Source organism: Octopus bimaculoides, chromosome 4 (assembly GCF_046866305.1).
Source record: "Octopus bimaculoides isolate indiv1 chromosome 4, ASM4686630v1, whole genome shotgun sequence".
In the NCBI taxonomy this organism is placed as follows: domain Eukaryota; kingdom Metazoa; phylum Mollusca; class Cephalopoda; order Octopoda; family Octopodidae; genus Octopus; species Octopus bimaculoides.
Genome location: NC_142931.1, coordinates 103,839,256 through 103,858,383, shown reverse-complemented (window position 1 = coordinate 103,858,383; position 19,128 = coordinate 103,839,256). Strand labels below are relative to the sequence as shown.

Here is a 19,128-nt window from a genome sequence, read left to right as displayed (position 1 = left end):
GATGATCAAGCAAGCAATCAAGTAGTTAATTGGTTTACTAGTTGACTAATAATAATTAAAAGAAGAGAGTGTGTCCATTTCTTATAAACCAAACGACCCTCCCAAGACACAACTTATATATATATATATGTATATATATATATATATATATATATATATATATATATATATATATATATATATATATATAAAATATATAGTTTTAGGGAAAATAACCAAGTTTCAAGAACTCATCGATGAAAATCCACTATCACATATAGAAAAATTAATAATTAAAAGCACAATAAATGAGTATAATATAAAGTAAAGTAAATATCATAAGATAAATATAATATAATATATAATATAATATAATAAATATAATATAATAAATATAATATAATATAATATGATTTTAATTGAGTTTTTACCTGTAATTTTGGATTTTGTCCCTAATATTATTATATATATATATATATCACCATCATCATTTAACATCTTTTTTTTTGTGCTGGCATCGGTTAGACAGTTCAACAGGAACCGAGGAGTCAGCAGGCTGTGCTGAGCTCCAGTATCTGCTCTGGCATGGTTTTTACTGAAGGCTGTCTTTCCTAATGCCAACAACATAAGAGAGTGTATCAGATGCTTTTACTATGGCACCAGCATTATTGAGGTCACCAAGTACTACAAGAGAAGCTCTCTCAACTGAGTGGGGTATAGTGTTGAGGCACGTGAAAGTATGACTGAGGGACGGGAACGGGTCTTGCTGAAATGGTGAATGCATGGAAAGCTGGAAAGTGAGATAGATGATGAAGGCATAGTTTCAAGGTACAAGGAGAAAATAGGGGGAAGACAAAAAGTGGGTGGGTAGGTAAATGCACTACAATTTGAAAAGATTGTGACAAGATGATTGGAGATGAGGATTGAAGTGGACACAATGAATGTCAATTTGAGGGAGGGGGAGTAAAGGAAATAGATGTGTCAGGGATGGGGGCTGTGAGTGCATGCTATTGACAATGCCCATGGTGGCAGAAATGCACACCAAGCATTCTCACAAGCTGTAGGATAATTTTGTCTGCTTCTGATATATATCGTATTTTTAAACACAGCACATTCATAAGAGATATTAGCTCTTGATAAATACTACAGTAAATTTGTTTTTACGTGATGTATTTACATTCAGTGTGGTACATAGAAGGCAATTATAATTTCATACTGCTTCTGTTGCATATAACAGATATGTGTGTGTGTGTGTATGCGTGTGTGATGCTCATTATATTGCATGTGTGGTGAAAAATATTCTGTCTTTTGTTTTTACTTTACCTTTTGCTTTCCAAATCATGTTTTGTCTACACTCCTTCTCACTTGGGAACATGTTTGATTCAACTTATTACTTTCGTTACCACATTTAATATTGTTGTTCACTATTTATTTTCTGGCTTATCGCCATGTTACATTTCTCACCTGTCTCTCTTACAACTGAAACTTCATCATACTTACAGTTCATTGCACTTTCTAATTTAAACGAGCTTCTAATTTTAAATTCTGTTTCAAACAACCGTTATCTAATTTCATCTGTTGGCTTATTGTTATATATTGAATCTGTTATGTGTCAAAATATAACAAATCTGTAGTGTTTTTATGTTTACCTTACCAGTTACTATCTTCCTTGCTTCTGGCTACATTGCACACTTATGGAATTATTGTTGAATACCTATATAACTTTGGATATTTAATATCAAAATGCTGAGCTAAGCTGGCATGAAATAAAAGCAAGATAACAAAGTTAAGTGAAAATAAACAAATATAGATGTACTGAGATGTAAGATAATCTGAATTTGCCTGAATAGTGATTTCTGAGTTAAAATGTTTGAATTCAAGAGCAGTTTGTTGATGCAGCAGAAACCTTTTGACTATTTTCTTTGATGTCGGTTTTGTGTGGGTCTATGGTTTAATCCTTTTGACTCATTAGTAAATTTGAATCAGACCTACATACTCATACGTAAACATTAGTGAAACTATCACAATGTTGATACCTCACCTACTAATTCTAATTAGTTAGTGAAAGTGTTGACCTCATGAAGTGGCCACAATAATGAGCCCACTTACTAACAAATTAAAACTGAACATTACACCACTTGGTGATGTCAAACAACCTTATGAAATGATTAGCCATAAAAAATCAATGAGATCAGAGAGCCCCTTGATTTATATGAATGCAATGGATATCTAATTATTTTTACACTGAATAAGCTAAACTAACGATGTAAACAACCTTCCAGTGATTTTTTTGTTTTTGTTATTACCTACTTAGTGGGTTTTCACTAGAATCCTACATTCTCTGTAATCATTCTAAGATCTTCAGTAACAGCTGAAAATTCTATGATGATGAGGTCTTGTAAGATTGAAATATGTCCAAAGTTGTCCTCTTACTATCAAGTATTAAATTCAACCTTCCACTACCTTCAATTTTTTTTTTTTTTATTATTAATTTCAATTCTGACTGTTTCTCTTGACTTTCTTCATTAAAATTAATCATTAAGATAATTTTTTTTTTATTGTTAATAGAAATTTAGTTTGAATTGATTAAAACTTCTTGGCTCACTGCATTCACTATAGTGACTTCCATGTCACTACTACCACTATGTTAACACCCATTTCACTCCATTCCCTATTATAACTCCCACTTCTCTACTATCACTATGGTAACACCCACTTCATTGAGGATGCCAGCAAGTTGGCTGCCAGAAGGGAATATTTTCTGATATTTCATTTACTTTAGTATAATGAACAGCATTAAGAAGAGTACCAATATGTAAATTCCCCCAGCACCACTATCAATATGCAAATTACATCTACCTCCTCACTACCACTTTGTAAATTACCTTTATATCACTATCAATATGTAAATTACCTCTCCATCATAACCAATATGTAAATTACCTCTGGTATCAGTTCCTGTAAATATCTGAATTTATGTAACCAATCAATTATTACCAGAAAACAAAAATAGATTGAAAAATATTTTCAAAAAATCAACTCTGTTTTTCTAACCATTCATTAAATGACAACCTTGGCCTAACATACCACTTGAGTGGTTATCACTTGTTAGCAGAATTCCTGATGTTGCAAACATTCAGACCAGATCTCCTGGTTCTCTTCGCATCCTTATTTTTCTTGTAGAACCTCTGGTTGGATGCTTGCTACAGCACTCTCACCAGTCTGGGTAAGTTACAGGCATTGCATAACCTTCTCTGATTAAAATACAACAATCTAGGAAATTGCTTTTATTTTGCATTTCCTCTTTGTCTTTTATCTTTTACTTGTTTCACTCATTGGCCTACAACCATACTGGGCCACTGCCTTGAAGGGTTAAGTTGCACAAACCAACCCCAGAACATATTTTTGAACCTGGTACTTATTCTGTCAGTCTCTCTAGCCAATCCACTAAATTATGGGGACATAAGCAATCCGCACCAATTGTCAAGTTATGGTAGGAAACAAACAAACACACACACACACACACACATATACAAGGTGTGTTTTGCTGTTTCTGTCTACCGAATCCTCACACTAGGCTTAGGTTAGCCTTGTGAATGGATTTGGTAGACTCAGACTGGTGAGAGTGATGTAGCCAGCGTCCAACCTGAAGACCTACAAGAAAAATCTGGATGCAAAGAGAACCAGAAAATCTGGCCTGAATGTTTGCAACATCAGGAATTCTGCTGAAAAGTGATAACCACTGAAGTGGTATGTGAAGCCAAGATTGTCAATTAACAAACCCAAGACCACGTGGTTGGAAAGCAAGCTCCTTAACAACACAGTCATTCCTGTTCCTTTTTTATTCATGATATTTTAATTCTTTCTTTGTTTTGTAGATTTCTCACCGAAGTCTTAGAAAGTAGCCTCAAGTTAATTTGTTGCAGCAAGACCAGCAATGCCAGTAGCCAAACATCATTAGAAGCTTTGCATTTATTTGCCTTGTTTGACTATAAAGCAACATGGTTTTCAAAATGGATGGTAAGTTAGTCACTGTATCTTAACACCGACTTTACTATTTGTTTTTCTTACAGCAGATGTCACTGGTTATTTTAACTCCAATTATACTCTTACATTATCTTGCTACTCAGTGTTCTTTTGCCAAAATCCTATATTATCTCCAGTCATTCTAAGATCTGCAGTAGCAGTTTATATTTCACTGATGGAGTTTGATATAACTGCAATATGTTTGGAGATGTCATTTATTCCCTACACTTATAATCACTCCCCACTAATCTCTGTTTTTAATTATTGGGTCATCCCATAAACAATGCAGTTTTTTTATACTTCTTTTATTTCTCAAAATTAAGATAACAAAGTTCTTTTTTAATCTAAAATATACTTTCCTTCATTTTCTACAATGCTCTTCCATCTGTCTGGTAGACTTCCAAAATTTATTTGTCCATGATCAAAAATACTCCTCCAGTACTGTTCTGACTTTGTCTGCAGAATTCATATTTTTTCTGTCCAAATGATTTTGAAGACTGCTGAATAAATCAGCTGGGGTAATGTCTGGCAAATATGGTGGGTGGGGCATTATTTCCCATTCAAACTGCTCCAGCCTTTGGAATGTCATCCTCACTGTATGTGGCCTTGCATTATCCTGATGGAAGAACACCTTTTGTCTTGAAACCAAAGATGGTTGTTTTTTTTCTAATGTTGACTCACTATTCTAGCACTGACTCACCGCTCAAGTGGCTCACCATAGATCTCCTTTGTTATTGTTTGGTTTTGATTTAAAAGTTCAAAGTGGACTAAACCTTTCATATCCCACCAAACAGATAACAACACCTTATGTGGATGTTGTTATCTTTAGCCTGGGGTGCCAGTGTTTCTCCTTTCCCTACCCACTGTCTTCTGCACTTGACATTCTTACAGAGAACCTATTTCTCATCACCAGTCACTATTCACTCTAAAAAAGGGTCATTCGTGAGATGTGACAGCAAAGGAGAGCACACATTCACTCTCTGTGTGTGATTAGACTCAGAAAGTGACTTTTCTGATGGCATGCAGGTGTCGATGAATGGTTGAATGACCAAAGTCAAGCTTCTCCGCTAGTTCCACTAGGGTTTGCAGGACATCCTTGTCAAGCTCTACAGATCTTCCAGGACATGGCTCTTCTTCTAGGCTGTAGTTCCTGGCTTAGAATTTCTAGAACCACCGTTGACATTGGCTTATGCTTATTGTCCAATCCCCATATACTGCATTAATATTCCTTGCACTTTCCATTGTGTTGTTGCTTTTATTGAATTCATAATGCAAAATATGCTGAATATGCTCCTTTGTCACTTCCATTATAGCTTTGAAAAAATAACTGTTAAAAGTGAACTGCACTCTTCAAAACTTGCACTAAGAATAAGGACAAGGTAAAATTACTACCTGCTTTTATAGCAAGTTGATGCAGGTAGTTTATCCTGTCCCCCTTCAACTTTTAGTTCATGCAATTGAAAAACTGCATTATTTATGGGATGACCCAATACTTATAATTTCAGTTCCAGGGTTGTCTCCCTTGTATTTCTTCACCAGAATTAATCTTTAAGCTAATAAGTTGCTCTTCTCACTTCAGATCTAATTTGAATTGATTAAAGTTTCTTGGATTATTCCATTACTTATGTTAGTACCCACTTCACAATCTGGTATAAGTCCTCTCTTGATGGCTCCTTATGCTCTTATTGTCAACAAACAAAAACCAAATACCCTGACATTCTTCCCAACCACATGGTCCCAGGTTCAGTCCCACTGCATGGTACCTTGGGCACATGTCTTCTACTATAGCATCAGGCCAACCAAAGCCTTGTAAGTGGATTGGTCATGTATATGTGTGTGTGTGTGTCTGTCTTTGTGTCTATGCTTGTACCCCACCACCACCACCACCACTTGACAAAAGGTATTAATGTGCTTACATCCCCATAACTTAGCAATTCGGCAAAAGAGACTGATAGGATAAGTACCAGACTTTACAGAAAATAATAAGTACTGTAGGTAATTTGTTTTGCTAAAATTCTTCAAAGCAGTGCTGCAGCATGGCCACAATCTAATGACTGACACAAGTAAAAGAGAAAAGATAGTGTAGAGTGATACAGAGGTCTTTACTAGTTAAAGCAATCCCATTCTTGTGAGTCTATTTCTAGCAGCTTTTTGATTTCAACAATGAAATAATTCACAATTTTGATTTTATTCTGCCTGAAAAGCAAATGAAATTTATGTATTGCTTTTCTTGTTTTACTTTTCAGCATGGTGTTTGCAGTCGGGCTACTTTGTTGAAACTCTTAAAAACTTACCAATACTTGGTAAATATTTTTAGTTTTTCATTTTTTGTAAACAATATTTGATACTTGTTTGTAATCATTTGATGGGGATTAGGTTGGTAACAATTGTAGTACAAGATACATAACATGATATAATCATAAACTAGATAAGTGGATTAGGTTTATAACAACTGTAGTACTGGATTAGTGGATAAGGTTTACAACAAATGTACTATTAAATATATAACATAATGTAATAATGAAATCAAGAAGTGGATTAATTGTATAACAAATGTAGTACTGAATACATAACATAAAGTGATCATAAGCTAGATTAGTAGATAAGGTATAAATTCCGATGGATATATTTTGCTTGGTTTCTGAGTGAAACCTTTTATTCTGTATTTTATTCTATATTTCCTAGCTGTCAGAAATAGAAACCACATCATATAAGGATGTTACTTGTAATAAACTGACATCTTATCAGACAAGGGTGGAGTTATTTCTTCTCCACTTAATGTCAAACTGAAGCCAAGTTCTGGCACTAAGATGCCAACAGGGCTTAGATAGCGTTTACCTCTTTTTGACAATATACAAATTTTAAGTGCTATGTCAACAACAATGTTAAAGACAATGGTAAACTGAGCTGTAAAAGCTTTGTTTTTAAAAGAAAAATGCAAACCAGTTGTTAACTTAATGCTGGATGCTAAAGAGAAAGACTTGCTTGGGAAAACTATGATGTCAATTGCTCCACAAAGTCAAATCACTCCGTCCACCCTCATTCACAGTCGAGTTGTCACTTTAAGGTTTTGATGTGAATGTTAAAGTGATTTTATATATCTGTGTATACAGTGATACTTGTACACACAGACACACACACACACTCATATATGTATATATATAGGTATGTTGATGTAAATAGGAAAAAAGACTCAAAATATTAGTTTATGTATATTCTTATTAATACTTAGCACATGTAACAGAGTGACTTGGGCCTTGACTCACTCTGTTACTTCTGCTAAATATTAATAAAAAAAAAAAAAAAAAAAAATATATATATATATATATATATATATATATATATATATATAGGCACAGGCGTGGCTGTGTAGTAAGAAGCTTGGTTCCCAACCACATGGTTCCGGGTTCAGCCTCACTGTTTGGCACCTTGGCCAAGTGTCTTCTACTATAACCTCGGGCTGGCCAAAGCCTTATGAATGGATTTGGTAGATGGAAACTGAAAGAAGCCCCTCATATATATATATATATATATATAGTCATCATCATCATTTAATGTCCATTTTCCATGCTGACAAGCTGGAGAGCAGCACTCAGCTTCAATTGTTTTAGCACGGTTCCTTAAGGTTGGATCATCATTATCATCATCATCGTTTAACGTCCGCTTTCCATGCTAGCATGGGTTGGACGATTTGACTGAGGACTGATGAAACCAGATGGCTACACCAGGCTCCAATCTGATTTGGCAGAGTTTCTACAGCTGGATGCCCTTCCTAACGCCAACCACTCAGAGAGTGTAGTGGGTGCTTTTACGTGTCACCCGCACGAAGGCCAGTCAGGCGGTACTGGCAATGGCCACGCTCAAAATGGTGTATCTTATGTGCCACCCGCACAAGAGCCAGTCCAGGAGGAACTGGCAATGATCTCGCTCGAAAATCCTTACACATGTCACGGGCACAAGTGCCAGAAAGGCTGCCCTTCCTAATACCATATGCCATTTCTGCGCCTTGACTGCGAATCATATATATATATATACACACACACACACACACACACACATACACACACACACACACACAGAGTATCTCACAGAAGCATGTACACCCCTAAAATATTTCAGTAAAATTGCCATTACTCTGATAATATTGAAGGAAATCAAACAAAATTTATACTGAATAACATATATTATACATGCAAACATCACACAAAATTGGAACACAAAACAATAAACATTTTCAAAGCTATGAACAATATATTCATTTTCAAATGATACAAAAATATGTGCACCCTAAAGGAAATTTGCTATATTCAATATTTTATCCACTTTTTTTACTACATTCAGATATTACTAATAATTTCGATTCTAATAATTTATTTCTCCTGGCATTTTTTGCACTGGTCTTTGTTATTGCATCTGTACTAATTCTGATTTGTGTACCATGGTGAAAATCTTCTTCATTGTGATTAAAGTGGCACCAAAGGAAAAAGGATTGTCTGAAGACTTGAAGAAAATTACTTTTAATTCACACAAAAATGGTTTAGGATACAAGTTAATTAGCAAACGAATACATATTAGCATAAACACAGTTGCCAAAGTAATTCAGAAGTACAAAGCTACTGGATGGCTATGCAATAAAGATCATCCAGATCGTCCTTCTATTTTAACTGCATGTGATATTCACCACATCGAACAATGTACCACTTCATCTTTGGCTGAAGAAGTGTCTTTTGTTAGTGGAAAGAGTGTATCCACCCAAACAGTTCACGGAAGTTTGAACCAATGTGGTCTTCATGGCTGCATTCCTTGTAGGAAGCCTCTCTTCACTACCAGGCATAAATCAAGTCGGCTTTCTTTGGTTGAAACCTATGTGAGTAAGGGGAAGGAGTTTGCTTTTTCCTAATGAGACTAAAATCAACTTGTTTGGGTCAGATTGTATTAAACAAGTATGGTGATGACCAGGTGAAGATAACAGTGACAAATGCACCATGCCTACTGTGAAACACAACAGTGGAAGTGTTATGCTTTGGGGATGCATGAGTGTGGCTGGTGTGGAAGAACTCACATTTATTGAGAAAACAATGGATTCAAGGATTTATTGTGACATATTGCAGAAAACAATGTTGAAAAGCATCAAGAAACTAGGAGACAGTTCCAACATGATAATGACCCTAAATACACTTCAAAGATGACGACTAAGTTTTTATCAGATAAAAAGGTAAAGGTATTGCCTTGGCTTATGATGTCACCTGATTTAAACCCAGTAGAACATCTGTGGATTGTTTTGCAAAGGAAGGTTGAGGAGAAAAAACCCACAATGTAACACAGTTGAAAGACATCTTTCAGGATGATTGGCAGTCAATTTCATTGGTTATATATGGAAATTTAGTTGACTCTATGCCCAGGAGACTTAATGCAATCATTGAAAGCAAAGGCAATCACACCAAATATTGAATACAGCAAATAATCCTTTAGGGTGTACATGTTTTTGTATCGTTTGAAAACTAATATTTCAATCATATATTTGAAAATGTTTATTCTCTTGAGTTTCAAATTTGTATAATGTTTGCATGAATAATATATTTTATTCATATAAATTTCATTTGATTTCCTTCAATATTATCAGAGTAATAGCAATTTTACTGAAATTTTTTAGGAGTGTACATAATTCTGTGAGATACTGTGTAGTGTATGTATGTATATATATATATATATATATATATATATATATATATATATATATATATATATATATATACATATATGTATGTATATACTAGCATTAACACCCGTTGTTGATCAGGTAACTACTTTTACTCTTTCTCGGGAGCCACATTCGAAGTCTTATTATATGTATAGATTTACTTCTCCTGTATGTGTATATTTTATAAGAAAGAAACATGTAATAATTGAAATAGAAAAAAAATCAACTTCATACACAAACTTCTGTTTGTTTATTATATGACAATAATAAGTGAGTTGTATGTGTTATTTTACATATCAATACAGTAATGGCAATTATATAATACACAAGGCATTGGTCAGCATGAAACTATAATGAAAGACAATTGTCCAATGTGCCACACAGTGGGACTGAACCCAAGGCGACATGGTTGGAAAGCAAGCTTCTCAACCACACAGCCACGCCTATAAAGGAGAGATATATTTTGGATAATATACTCCTTGATACAATATGCTTAGCAAAAAGATTGGATGTTTACGGCAAGAAGACCTTTGATTTTAATATTTACTCGAGCAATGCAACAACTAACAACGCCACACCATACAGGGTGTTCCAGAATTATCTATCTGTTTCAATGAAATTGAGCAAATCTTAAAAAAAACTGACAGAATTTTATGTTTATTACCAAAATAAATAGATTTTAAAATCTTATGTCAAAGTTTTATTGAAAATTTTTGACATGTCTGTATCTCTGCATACTTCAAATCTCTCCTTAGCATTGTGAAACACATTTTGAAGCATTTCAGGAGTTAGCTCCTGCACTGATAATTGCATGGCAACAATCCATTGAGTGAAACAAGTAAAAGATGAAAGATAAAATGCCTTTATTAATATATGCTAATTTATTTAATTTTTATTATGGTTTCTACACCCTCTTTTTTTTTTTAAATATTAGGTTGAAAATTCAGTAAGATATGTGTTAAACTTTATTGAAACCAAGCAAAACCAGAAGACATTAACTCAGCACCATCGTCACACATTTCTGTCAGGTTAGTATATTTATGTTAATATAATTTGTGCTAATATATTTATGTTTATGTAATATAGTTTGTATTAATATGTAATTTGGGTAAATATATTTGTGTTAATTTTTGTAAATATATTTTGTTGATATATTTGTGTTAATTTTTGTAAATATATTTTGTTGATATATTTGTATTAATTTTTGTAAATATATTCTGTTGATATATTTGTATTAATTTTTGTAAATATATTTTGTTGATATATTTGTGTTAATATAATGATAAATTTTGTCAAAAATCACTTATTATAAACAAATACTCCATCTTGAAGGAATTAATATCCTTATTACAAGAGAGGCTAAAATCACTTTTAATGAACAGACACAAATGTACACTGATCTATGAAACAACTAAAAGGAAAATAAAATATTCCTCATTCTTTTCTTAGACCATAGTTCTCTCCCAGAATGAGACACTTACATATTGCTTAATTTCACTACCTAAACATACACAGTTTACTTCTTATATAGCAATTGTACTGTTTCTGCTTATTTTCAGCATTCTAGTCAATTCATGGAACTTGCTGATAGAATACAGATATCCCCAACATTATGGAAGAGTTGCATTTTTGCAAATCTTCCCTTAACCCTTTAACATTCAGATTGTTCTGTCAAATGCAATACTCATTCGTTCACACAGATTTGAACTAATCTTGCATTGTCTCATAGCTTTGAGATTTCAGTGATGTGATTATTTATGGTTAGAATGACATTGTTTCAGAGGCTAGATTTGGCCAGTTTGAACATAAAATAAATAGAACACTTGTGGCCAGTTTAAATGCTAAAGTGTCAACATGGAATTCGCCAATGGCAAATCTATTTTCCGATTGCCTTCTCTGTTGTTTTAGATATTTGTACAAATAGTTTCATAAAGTACATACATGACTTTACTTTATTTCAATAGCTGCAGTCTTTAATCTATTGAGGCTTATTAAGTGGATTTGTCAGCATACCATTTTCATATCAGAAGGACAAAGGAGCAAACCACTTCAGGATTATAAATATTTATAGAGATGCTGATGCTATTTTTAAAGACTTTAAGTAAGAATTTTGGTGCATTTTTCAATATTGAAGCATCAGTGAGTTTCATCTCCAAATGATTATAAAACCAGATGGTAACTACAAAAATACAGACACTTCATTCCCTTGCTTGAGTGATCTCATTTAATCACTTCCAGATACTACATTGGTTTTATCCTGTATCAGTTAGCAACTTCAGTTTTACCCTATGTCAATTAGCAACTTCAGTTTATTTTGTGTCAGCAACTTCAATTTTATTTTGTACAGTTACCAACTTCAGTTTTATCTTGTGTCAGCAACATCAGTTTTTACCCTGTATCAATTAGTAACATTCTCCAGAAAAATTGATAGAATACATATATATAGACCCAAGATATAGTCTGCCATATCAGTAGTTAAGAAAAAATTTTTGATGATTTAGGATTTCAAGAAGAAATTTAATTCGAATATTATATTCAAAATGTAATTTAAGGTTACATGTTCTTCATAATTTGTGGCCACTGAGCAGTTCTTTGATATCACTCTTTGATTGGTAAATAGAGAAATGTCTGCACATTATAAATGTAACAACAACAACAACATCGTCATCATCATCTGAATATTCCTCTCCAATTTAACTAATACCATTAGTCTACATATCTTTTGTAGATATTCTTATTTAATGAAACCGTTTGTAAGTGTATTTAATTTCTGCGTGCTTAATGTAACTCTTCAAAGTAGTCTCCAGAATATTGTTGAGATATTTAATTTATTTCTTGCCAACGTATTCTTTATCAAACATGACAGCAAGATACGATCTGAATTTTGTCATTAATCAAATAGACAGAAAGCAGAAAAGAAAAAGAAATAGAACCAAAAAAATACTGTTTTGCATCATGTACAACAAGTAGAAACTATGATTAAATCTTCTTGTTAAGAAAATATGATATTTGATAGTAAAAAATTGGTTCAATGAAATACATAAAACTTTTTAAAATTGAAATAATTATAATTATTAAAAGTGTGATGATGTGAACTGAGCATTGATTTATGGCTAGGTTCAGTTCCAATTTATACACTCATCTATTATTTATATAATTAAATATATATTTATTTATTTATGTTGCTGATATATTATATACAGCATTTTTCATAAAACTGAATTTCATTAAAAATTTCAAAAAGACTTCTGAGTAAACTATATGAGAAAACCTCAAATAATTATAATTACTCATCTTTTGAAATAGTTTACAAAGTTTGTTATTTAATTTGTTTTGGTATTCTAAGATGAGGAATAGAGGTCAAGCTTGGATAGTTTTTAGAAAACCAGACAATTACATCAATTATAGGGGTAAATATTTTTACAACCAAAAACCCCAGCAAAGTCTAAAGTTAATTGCTTGTCATTTAAAGTGGGACTTATGTACATGAGTCTTGCCTATAAATAGAACATGCTGGTGAGAAGTTGCAACTTACTTGAAATAGCAGCTTAGTCTCTCTGAAATCATTACCTATGATCTTAAAAATGGAAGGTTGTGTCCGATAATAGAGACTGCTATGCACCAACTGGGTCTACTTGCTTCTCAACTTCTGTAGCTTCTACGTATTCTCTGTTCATACGGACAAAACTGAACAGCAAACTGCCTTGTCCATGTTCTTCTTGTTACACTGTTCCACAAACATAGCATCATAAAGTTTACAGCACTTTCCCAAATCAATTCACATCAGCTATCTGTTGACTATAGGCCTCATAGCCGTAAATCAACAGTACTGCCTGGGGAACAATTATGAGTTAATCTATAATCCTGTTATCTAAATATTACCAGTTTAACTGCTGTAATCTTGTAAACATCACTTGGACATGTCTGTTGAAGAAGGCTTGCAGCAATTTAACTAAAGAGTTGATTGTTACAATCATAGGTATAATTAACCTAGGGCAAGTGTCTTCTAATACAGCCTGAGGCCAACCAAAGCCTTGTAAGTAAATTTGGCTGAAAGAAGCCTGTCATCTATATATATGTATGTGTATATATATATATATATATATATATATATATATATATATATATATATATATAAATGTATGTGTGTGTCTTTGTGTCTATATTTTATTGTCCCCTACCACCACTTGACAACCGGTGTTGGTGAGTTTACATCCCTGTAACTTAGTGGTTCAGCAAAAGATACTGCTAGACTAAGTACTGGGGTCAATTTGCTCAACTAAAATTCTTCAAGGCAGTGCCCCTGCGTGATCACAATTTAATGGCTGAAACAGGTGAGAGATACATAAAAAATAGATATCATGTGAACATGTGACCAACCAGGTTATCAGATGTTGTTACATATCACTGATCACAGTGCACTTTTGCATTATTTTAGCCTTCAAATGATGCAACCCCACTGGCTAAGCAAACAGGCCAGCATTTCCCCTTGATTGAAAGACTGGAGCAACGTGAAATGAAGTGTTTTGCTCAAGAACATAACACACCATCCAATTAGGGAATCAAACCCATGATCTAGTGATCGTGAGTGCAACAGCCTAACCATTTGGCCACACACTCTTTTACTCTTTACTCTTTTACTTGTTTCAGTCATTTGACTGTGGCCATGCTGGAGCACCACCTTTAGTCGAGCAAATCTTATTCTTTGGACTTGTTCTTTGTAAGCCTAGTACTTATTGTACCGGTCACTTTTGCCAAACCGCTAAGTTACGGGGACGTAAACACACCAGCATCGGTTGTCAAGCGATGTTGGGGGGACAAACACAGACACTCAGACACACATATATATACATATACATATATATACGATGGGCTTCTTTCAGTTTCTGTCTACCAAATCCACTCACAAGGCTTTGGTCGGCCAAAGGCTATGGTCGAAGACACTTGCTCAAGGTGCCACGCAGTGGGACTGAACTTGGAACCATGTGGCTGGTAAGCAAGCTACTTACCACACAGCCATACTTGCACCTTCACAAAAAAAAAATACATATATCACACTAAATATGCATTTTTTCCTGTTTCTACATGACTTGTTTCAACATTTCATTTAGAACTTGTATAATTCTAGTCTCTTTCCTAAATATTTCTTTAACCACCCTCTCTCTTTCACTCTCTTCTCTTAAAGACGCCTCAAGATCTCTATATTACTCTTCTGACCAACTACAATATGCTGTAATGGTTCATTCAATGTCTGTTCTTGGCTGTCTCCTTTTATTCAAAGCTGGCCGGCAGTTGTTTCCAGTTCATATGTTGGACATGCTCAGTAAGTTCTGTTCTTAATCTTTAAATTCCATCTGTTACCAACACAAATATGACTATTGTTTATGTTGATGACTACTTTCTTTTTTGCTACTTTACCGTGAAAGGTAAATTACAAGGGTTTAAATATGTACATACATACATGCATACATATATATACATACATATATATATATATATATATATATATATATATATATATATATATATATATACACATATATATTTGTATGTATGTATTCTGCATATTAATGTGTTTGCGTGTCCGTGTTTATGTTTTTATGTATGTGTGTGTGTGTGTGTGTTTGTGTATGTGTGTGTGTACCTCTTTCTCCTTATGTGTCCATGTCTGAGTGTGTGTGTTTTGCAACAATGTACCGCATCTGTATGTATGGATGTGCATCTCCATATGTGTGGACATGTGTCTCCATATGTGTCCTTGTGTAAAGTAATGTGTGTGTGTATGTATGGTCATGTGTTTCAGTCTTCATTTGTGTATGTGATCATATGTGTGCTTTTCTGTTCATATAACTTATGTACCTATCTGTCTGTATGTTGATCTGTTTACTTTTATATCCATATGTTTATATACCTGTGTGTATATGGCAAGAATCAATGAGGATAGCTGTGTGAAACAGTACCACACTGTAGCAGTTGAGGGAACCTGTCGTAGAGATAGACCCAGGAAGACATTAGGCCTCACCAAGGGAGTGACTATTGGAAATATACTGTGCGTGAGAAGATCCAGCAAGCCAAGTGAGACCATAACCCGTGCCCTTTGCCTGGGGTGTAGCCAGCCCACTTATGCATACCTCTCCTTCATTGGACCCTAAAACTCTGCTTGCAAAGACCTGTTGAGGCAAGTGAAATCAAAATCAAAAATCAAAATCAAAATCGAACCAAACTTGACGACCGGCACCCATGCCAACCTTTCCTTCATTGGACACTAAACTCTGCTTGCATAGATCTGTTGGGGCAAGTGAAATCGAAATTGAACCAAATTCGATGACTGGCACCCGTTCCAGTGGAGCACTAACAGCACCATCCGAGCGTGATCATTGCCAGAGCAGCTGTCTGGTTCCCGTGCCTGTGGCACGTGAAAAGCACCATTTGAGCGTGATCGATACCTGCATTACTTTACTGGCTATGTGCAGGTGGCACAAAAAAAACATTTGAGCGAGGTTGTTGCCAGTGCCGCTGAACTGGCTCCTGTGCAGGTGGCACATAAAAAATATCACTTGAGCATGGCCGTTGCCAGTACCACCTGACTGGCCCTCATGCTGGTGGCACGTAAAAGCACCCACTACACTCTCAGAGTGGTTGGCGTTAGGAAGGGCATCCAGCTGTAGAAACTCTGCCAGATCAGATTGGAGCCTGGTGCAGCCATCTGGTTCACCAATCCCCAGTCAAATTGTCCAACCCATGCTAGCATGGAAAACGGACGTTAAACGATGATGATGATGATGACACACACACACACACACATACATCTATCTACATAACAGCCCACTAACTATTCTACTCTACCTGTGTAAACTGTGGGTATGGGAGTATGATATCTACTATGTATATTTCCTATTTAGTATTGGGGAAGTTTCATTTATGAGGATGTACTCCTGTATTTGTCTGAACGTTGGCTCCTTTGGGTGCTTGGATAAGATGCGGATATCAAGTTGACCCAGGTTGCCTCCATGTTGGTCCTTGGCATGTTGGTAGAGTATGGGGACTGTTTTTTGTCATCATATTGTCTCAAATGTTCATTTAGTTGTTCCACAATGCTCCTAGATGTCTGCCCTATGTATGTCATGTTCATGTCTTTACAAGCACCTTCTATGCACCTTATGTTGTAAACTACAATTCTAGTTCTACAGTTAAAGCCAGGGCTAAACCTATATACCATTCAGTTATCATTGGTGCATATGGTATTCTCAAATGGATACATCCTACATAGTTGTGATCTGATGGAGTTCCCTGGCTTTTCAACAATCTTAATGTTGAGTTTGGTCTCCTTCAGAGCTTTTCTAAATCTACAGGCTAGTTTTCCATGGGCTGTGGCCTCTACAAACATCACTCTTTGATATTTGTCAGTTTTATACCATGTGTTCGTCCTGTTTGCTTTGTTACAAGTTCTTTGTATCCTATTCCAGTCTTTGTTTCTGTATCTAGGGCAGGTACCACTAGTATCATTACGTATAATGTTATCTAATTTCCTTCTAGCACCCCTGTATACTCGAACCCTATCTTTCTGATCATATCCAGAGAATTGCATGCAGTGCATGAAGTTCTGTATATGTTTTTTTTGTTTCATAGGGTTCGCATAGTGGGGACACATTCATTATCCTAAGTCTGCTATCAGTATGTTATTTGATGTTGTGTGACAAAGCAGAGTTCTTGTGAATAACATACTTTGAAGCTATGGGTTTCATGTAGTAGAAGTGGAAGAGCTGCACTCTATTGTTCACAGCTTATAGCCAAAGTTCAGTATCAAGTATGGCAAGTCTATTGTTGAGGTGCTTAGTGGGGTAATCTGCAGTTATCTTGATACTTTGGTGGATGGAATTAGCTACTTGCTAGATGCTCTCCATTACATTCCTCTCAGTTTCTACACTACCATTATTAGAGTTGGTCCTTACTATGATATTAATGTCATTTACATATCTACTGTAGAGTAGAAGAGTTGTGGACTGTTCTGCTAACATATGCTTAAGTTTTCTGTCTCACCAGATCATGAAGAGGCCAGCCACATCTCCAGCTACACCGACACCAATGACTGCACCTTGATCCTGCATGTATAGTTTTTTGTTAAACTTTACTATGTGGTTCTTCAAGGTGGTTTTTACCCTGGCCCCTATTGCATGTGCAATCATTTCTTTCACTTGATTGTTGTCCTCAGGGTTTTGAGTTGGTGCAGTCCAGCCACTCCAACGCTCTGTGGTGCTTTTCTTTACTCCTGAAGTGATGGTGGGTGGTCTTCCCCTTTGTGACCTGGTGGAGCAGAATCTACTGAGGTCATGTTCATCTAAATAGTCACTGTCGTAGCTTAGTCTGAGGAGGAGACCCAGTTCCCTCGTGTTGATCTTACAGAACTCCACTTCACTCTCACACATTTCCTGAATGCATTTCGCCACAGCAAAATCTATGTCTATAGATGGGTAGAGTGAAATCACATCCATACTACCCACTACACAACCTGTGAGGTCGTTGGAGTGGTTGCAAGTACTGATTTTACTGAGATCTTCCATGCTCACACAGACAACTGGAGATATCTCTATGAGAGGTTGTAATAACCATGAGAGAAAGTAGGACAGTCTATAGTTGCTGGAGATATTCGCTCCTTAAACTGGTCTGGTTGGGGGCCCCATTACAAGGTTTATGTAGGGTTTGTGGTCTTTGCGTAACCCGTATAGTGTAGGAACATCATTGTTGGATGCTTGGAAATTGTGTGCCATACTTTTTATTAGTTGGAGTATGTTGCACCACATTCCCATTTGTGCATTGAGGAGTTTTTCCACTCTTTCATGTTCCTGTGATGCAACTTCTCTCATGCTACTGATGTGTTGTTGCATGGTCTGGACATAGTTCTGTGGGCTGTCTGTTGACAGTCTGCCAGACTTGTCCATAGGGAGGCACACTAATTCTCTGTTCCTAATTCGCTGTTTCAAATTCGCTGTTTCAGTTTTTGTAGACCTTTGTCAACAGATGAACTGGGTTGGTGGGTCCCCTCCTCACTGTGTTTTTTAGTGGATTTATTGTATCAGTCTAAGATATGTTGGAGTCTATTTCTAGCTAAGGAGATCTTTGCTACCATTTCACTGTCAATTTGGTGTGGGATACATACCCTTTTATATGCAGAATACATACATACAAATATACACACATACATACAGATATGCATACGCACACATACATACATACACACACATGCATAATACATACATACTTACATGCATGTGTAAGCACGCACACACACTAACCCACACGCATGCGCACAAACAAACAAAAAGGAATGCAGTGTGAATAACGGACAGAGTCAAGACTATTGAAAAGGTTGCAAGACGCAATGAAAATTTTAGAAAAATATAAAAAAGAAATAAGTGGAAATT

The 19,128-nt window shown here is 35.3% G+C and overlaps 1 protein-coding gene across 2 annotated transcripts in view; it reads left to right on the top strand.

Annotated features, from left to right (window-relative positions):
* LOC106883773 (protein broad-minded) overlaps positions 1 to 19,128 on the top strand; it is a 263,530-nt gene that overhangs the window by 113,289 nt on the left and 131,113 nt on the right. For both annotated transcript variants that reach the window (XM_089351129.1, XM_089351130.1), the window contains exons 10-13: positions 3,858 to 3,999; positions 6,252 to 6,308; positions 10,641 to 10,734; positions 14,892 to 15,029. In XM_089351129.1, the coding sequence (XP_089207255.1) occupies positions 3,858 to 3,999; positions 6,252 to 6,308; positions 10,641 to 10,734; positions 14,892 to 15,029 (431 nt within the window). The remainder of the gene's footprint in view (positions 1 to 3,857; positions 4,000 to 6,251; positions 6,309 to 10,640; positions 10,735 to 14,891; positions 15,030 to 19,128) is intronic.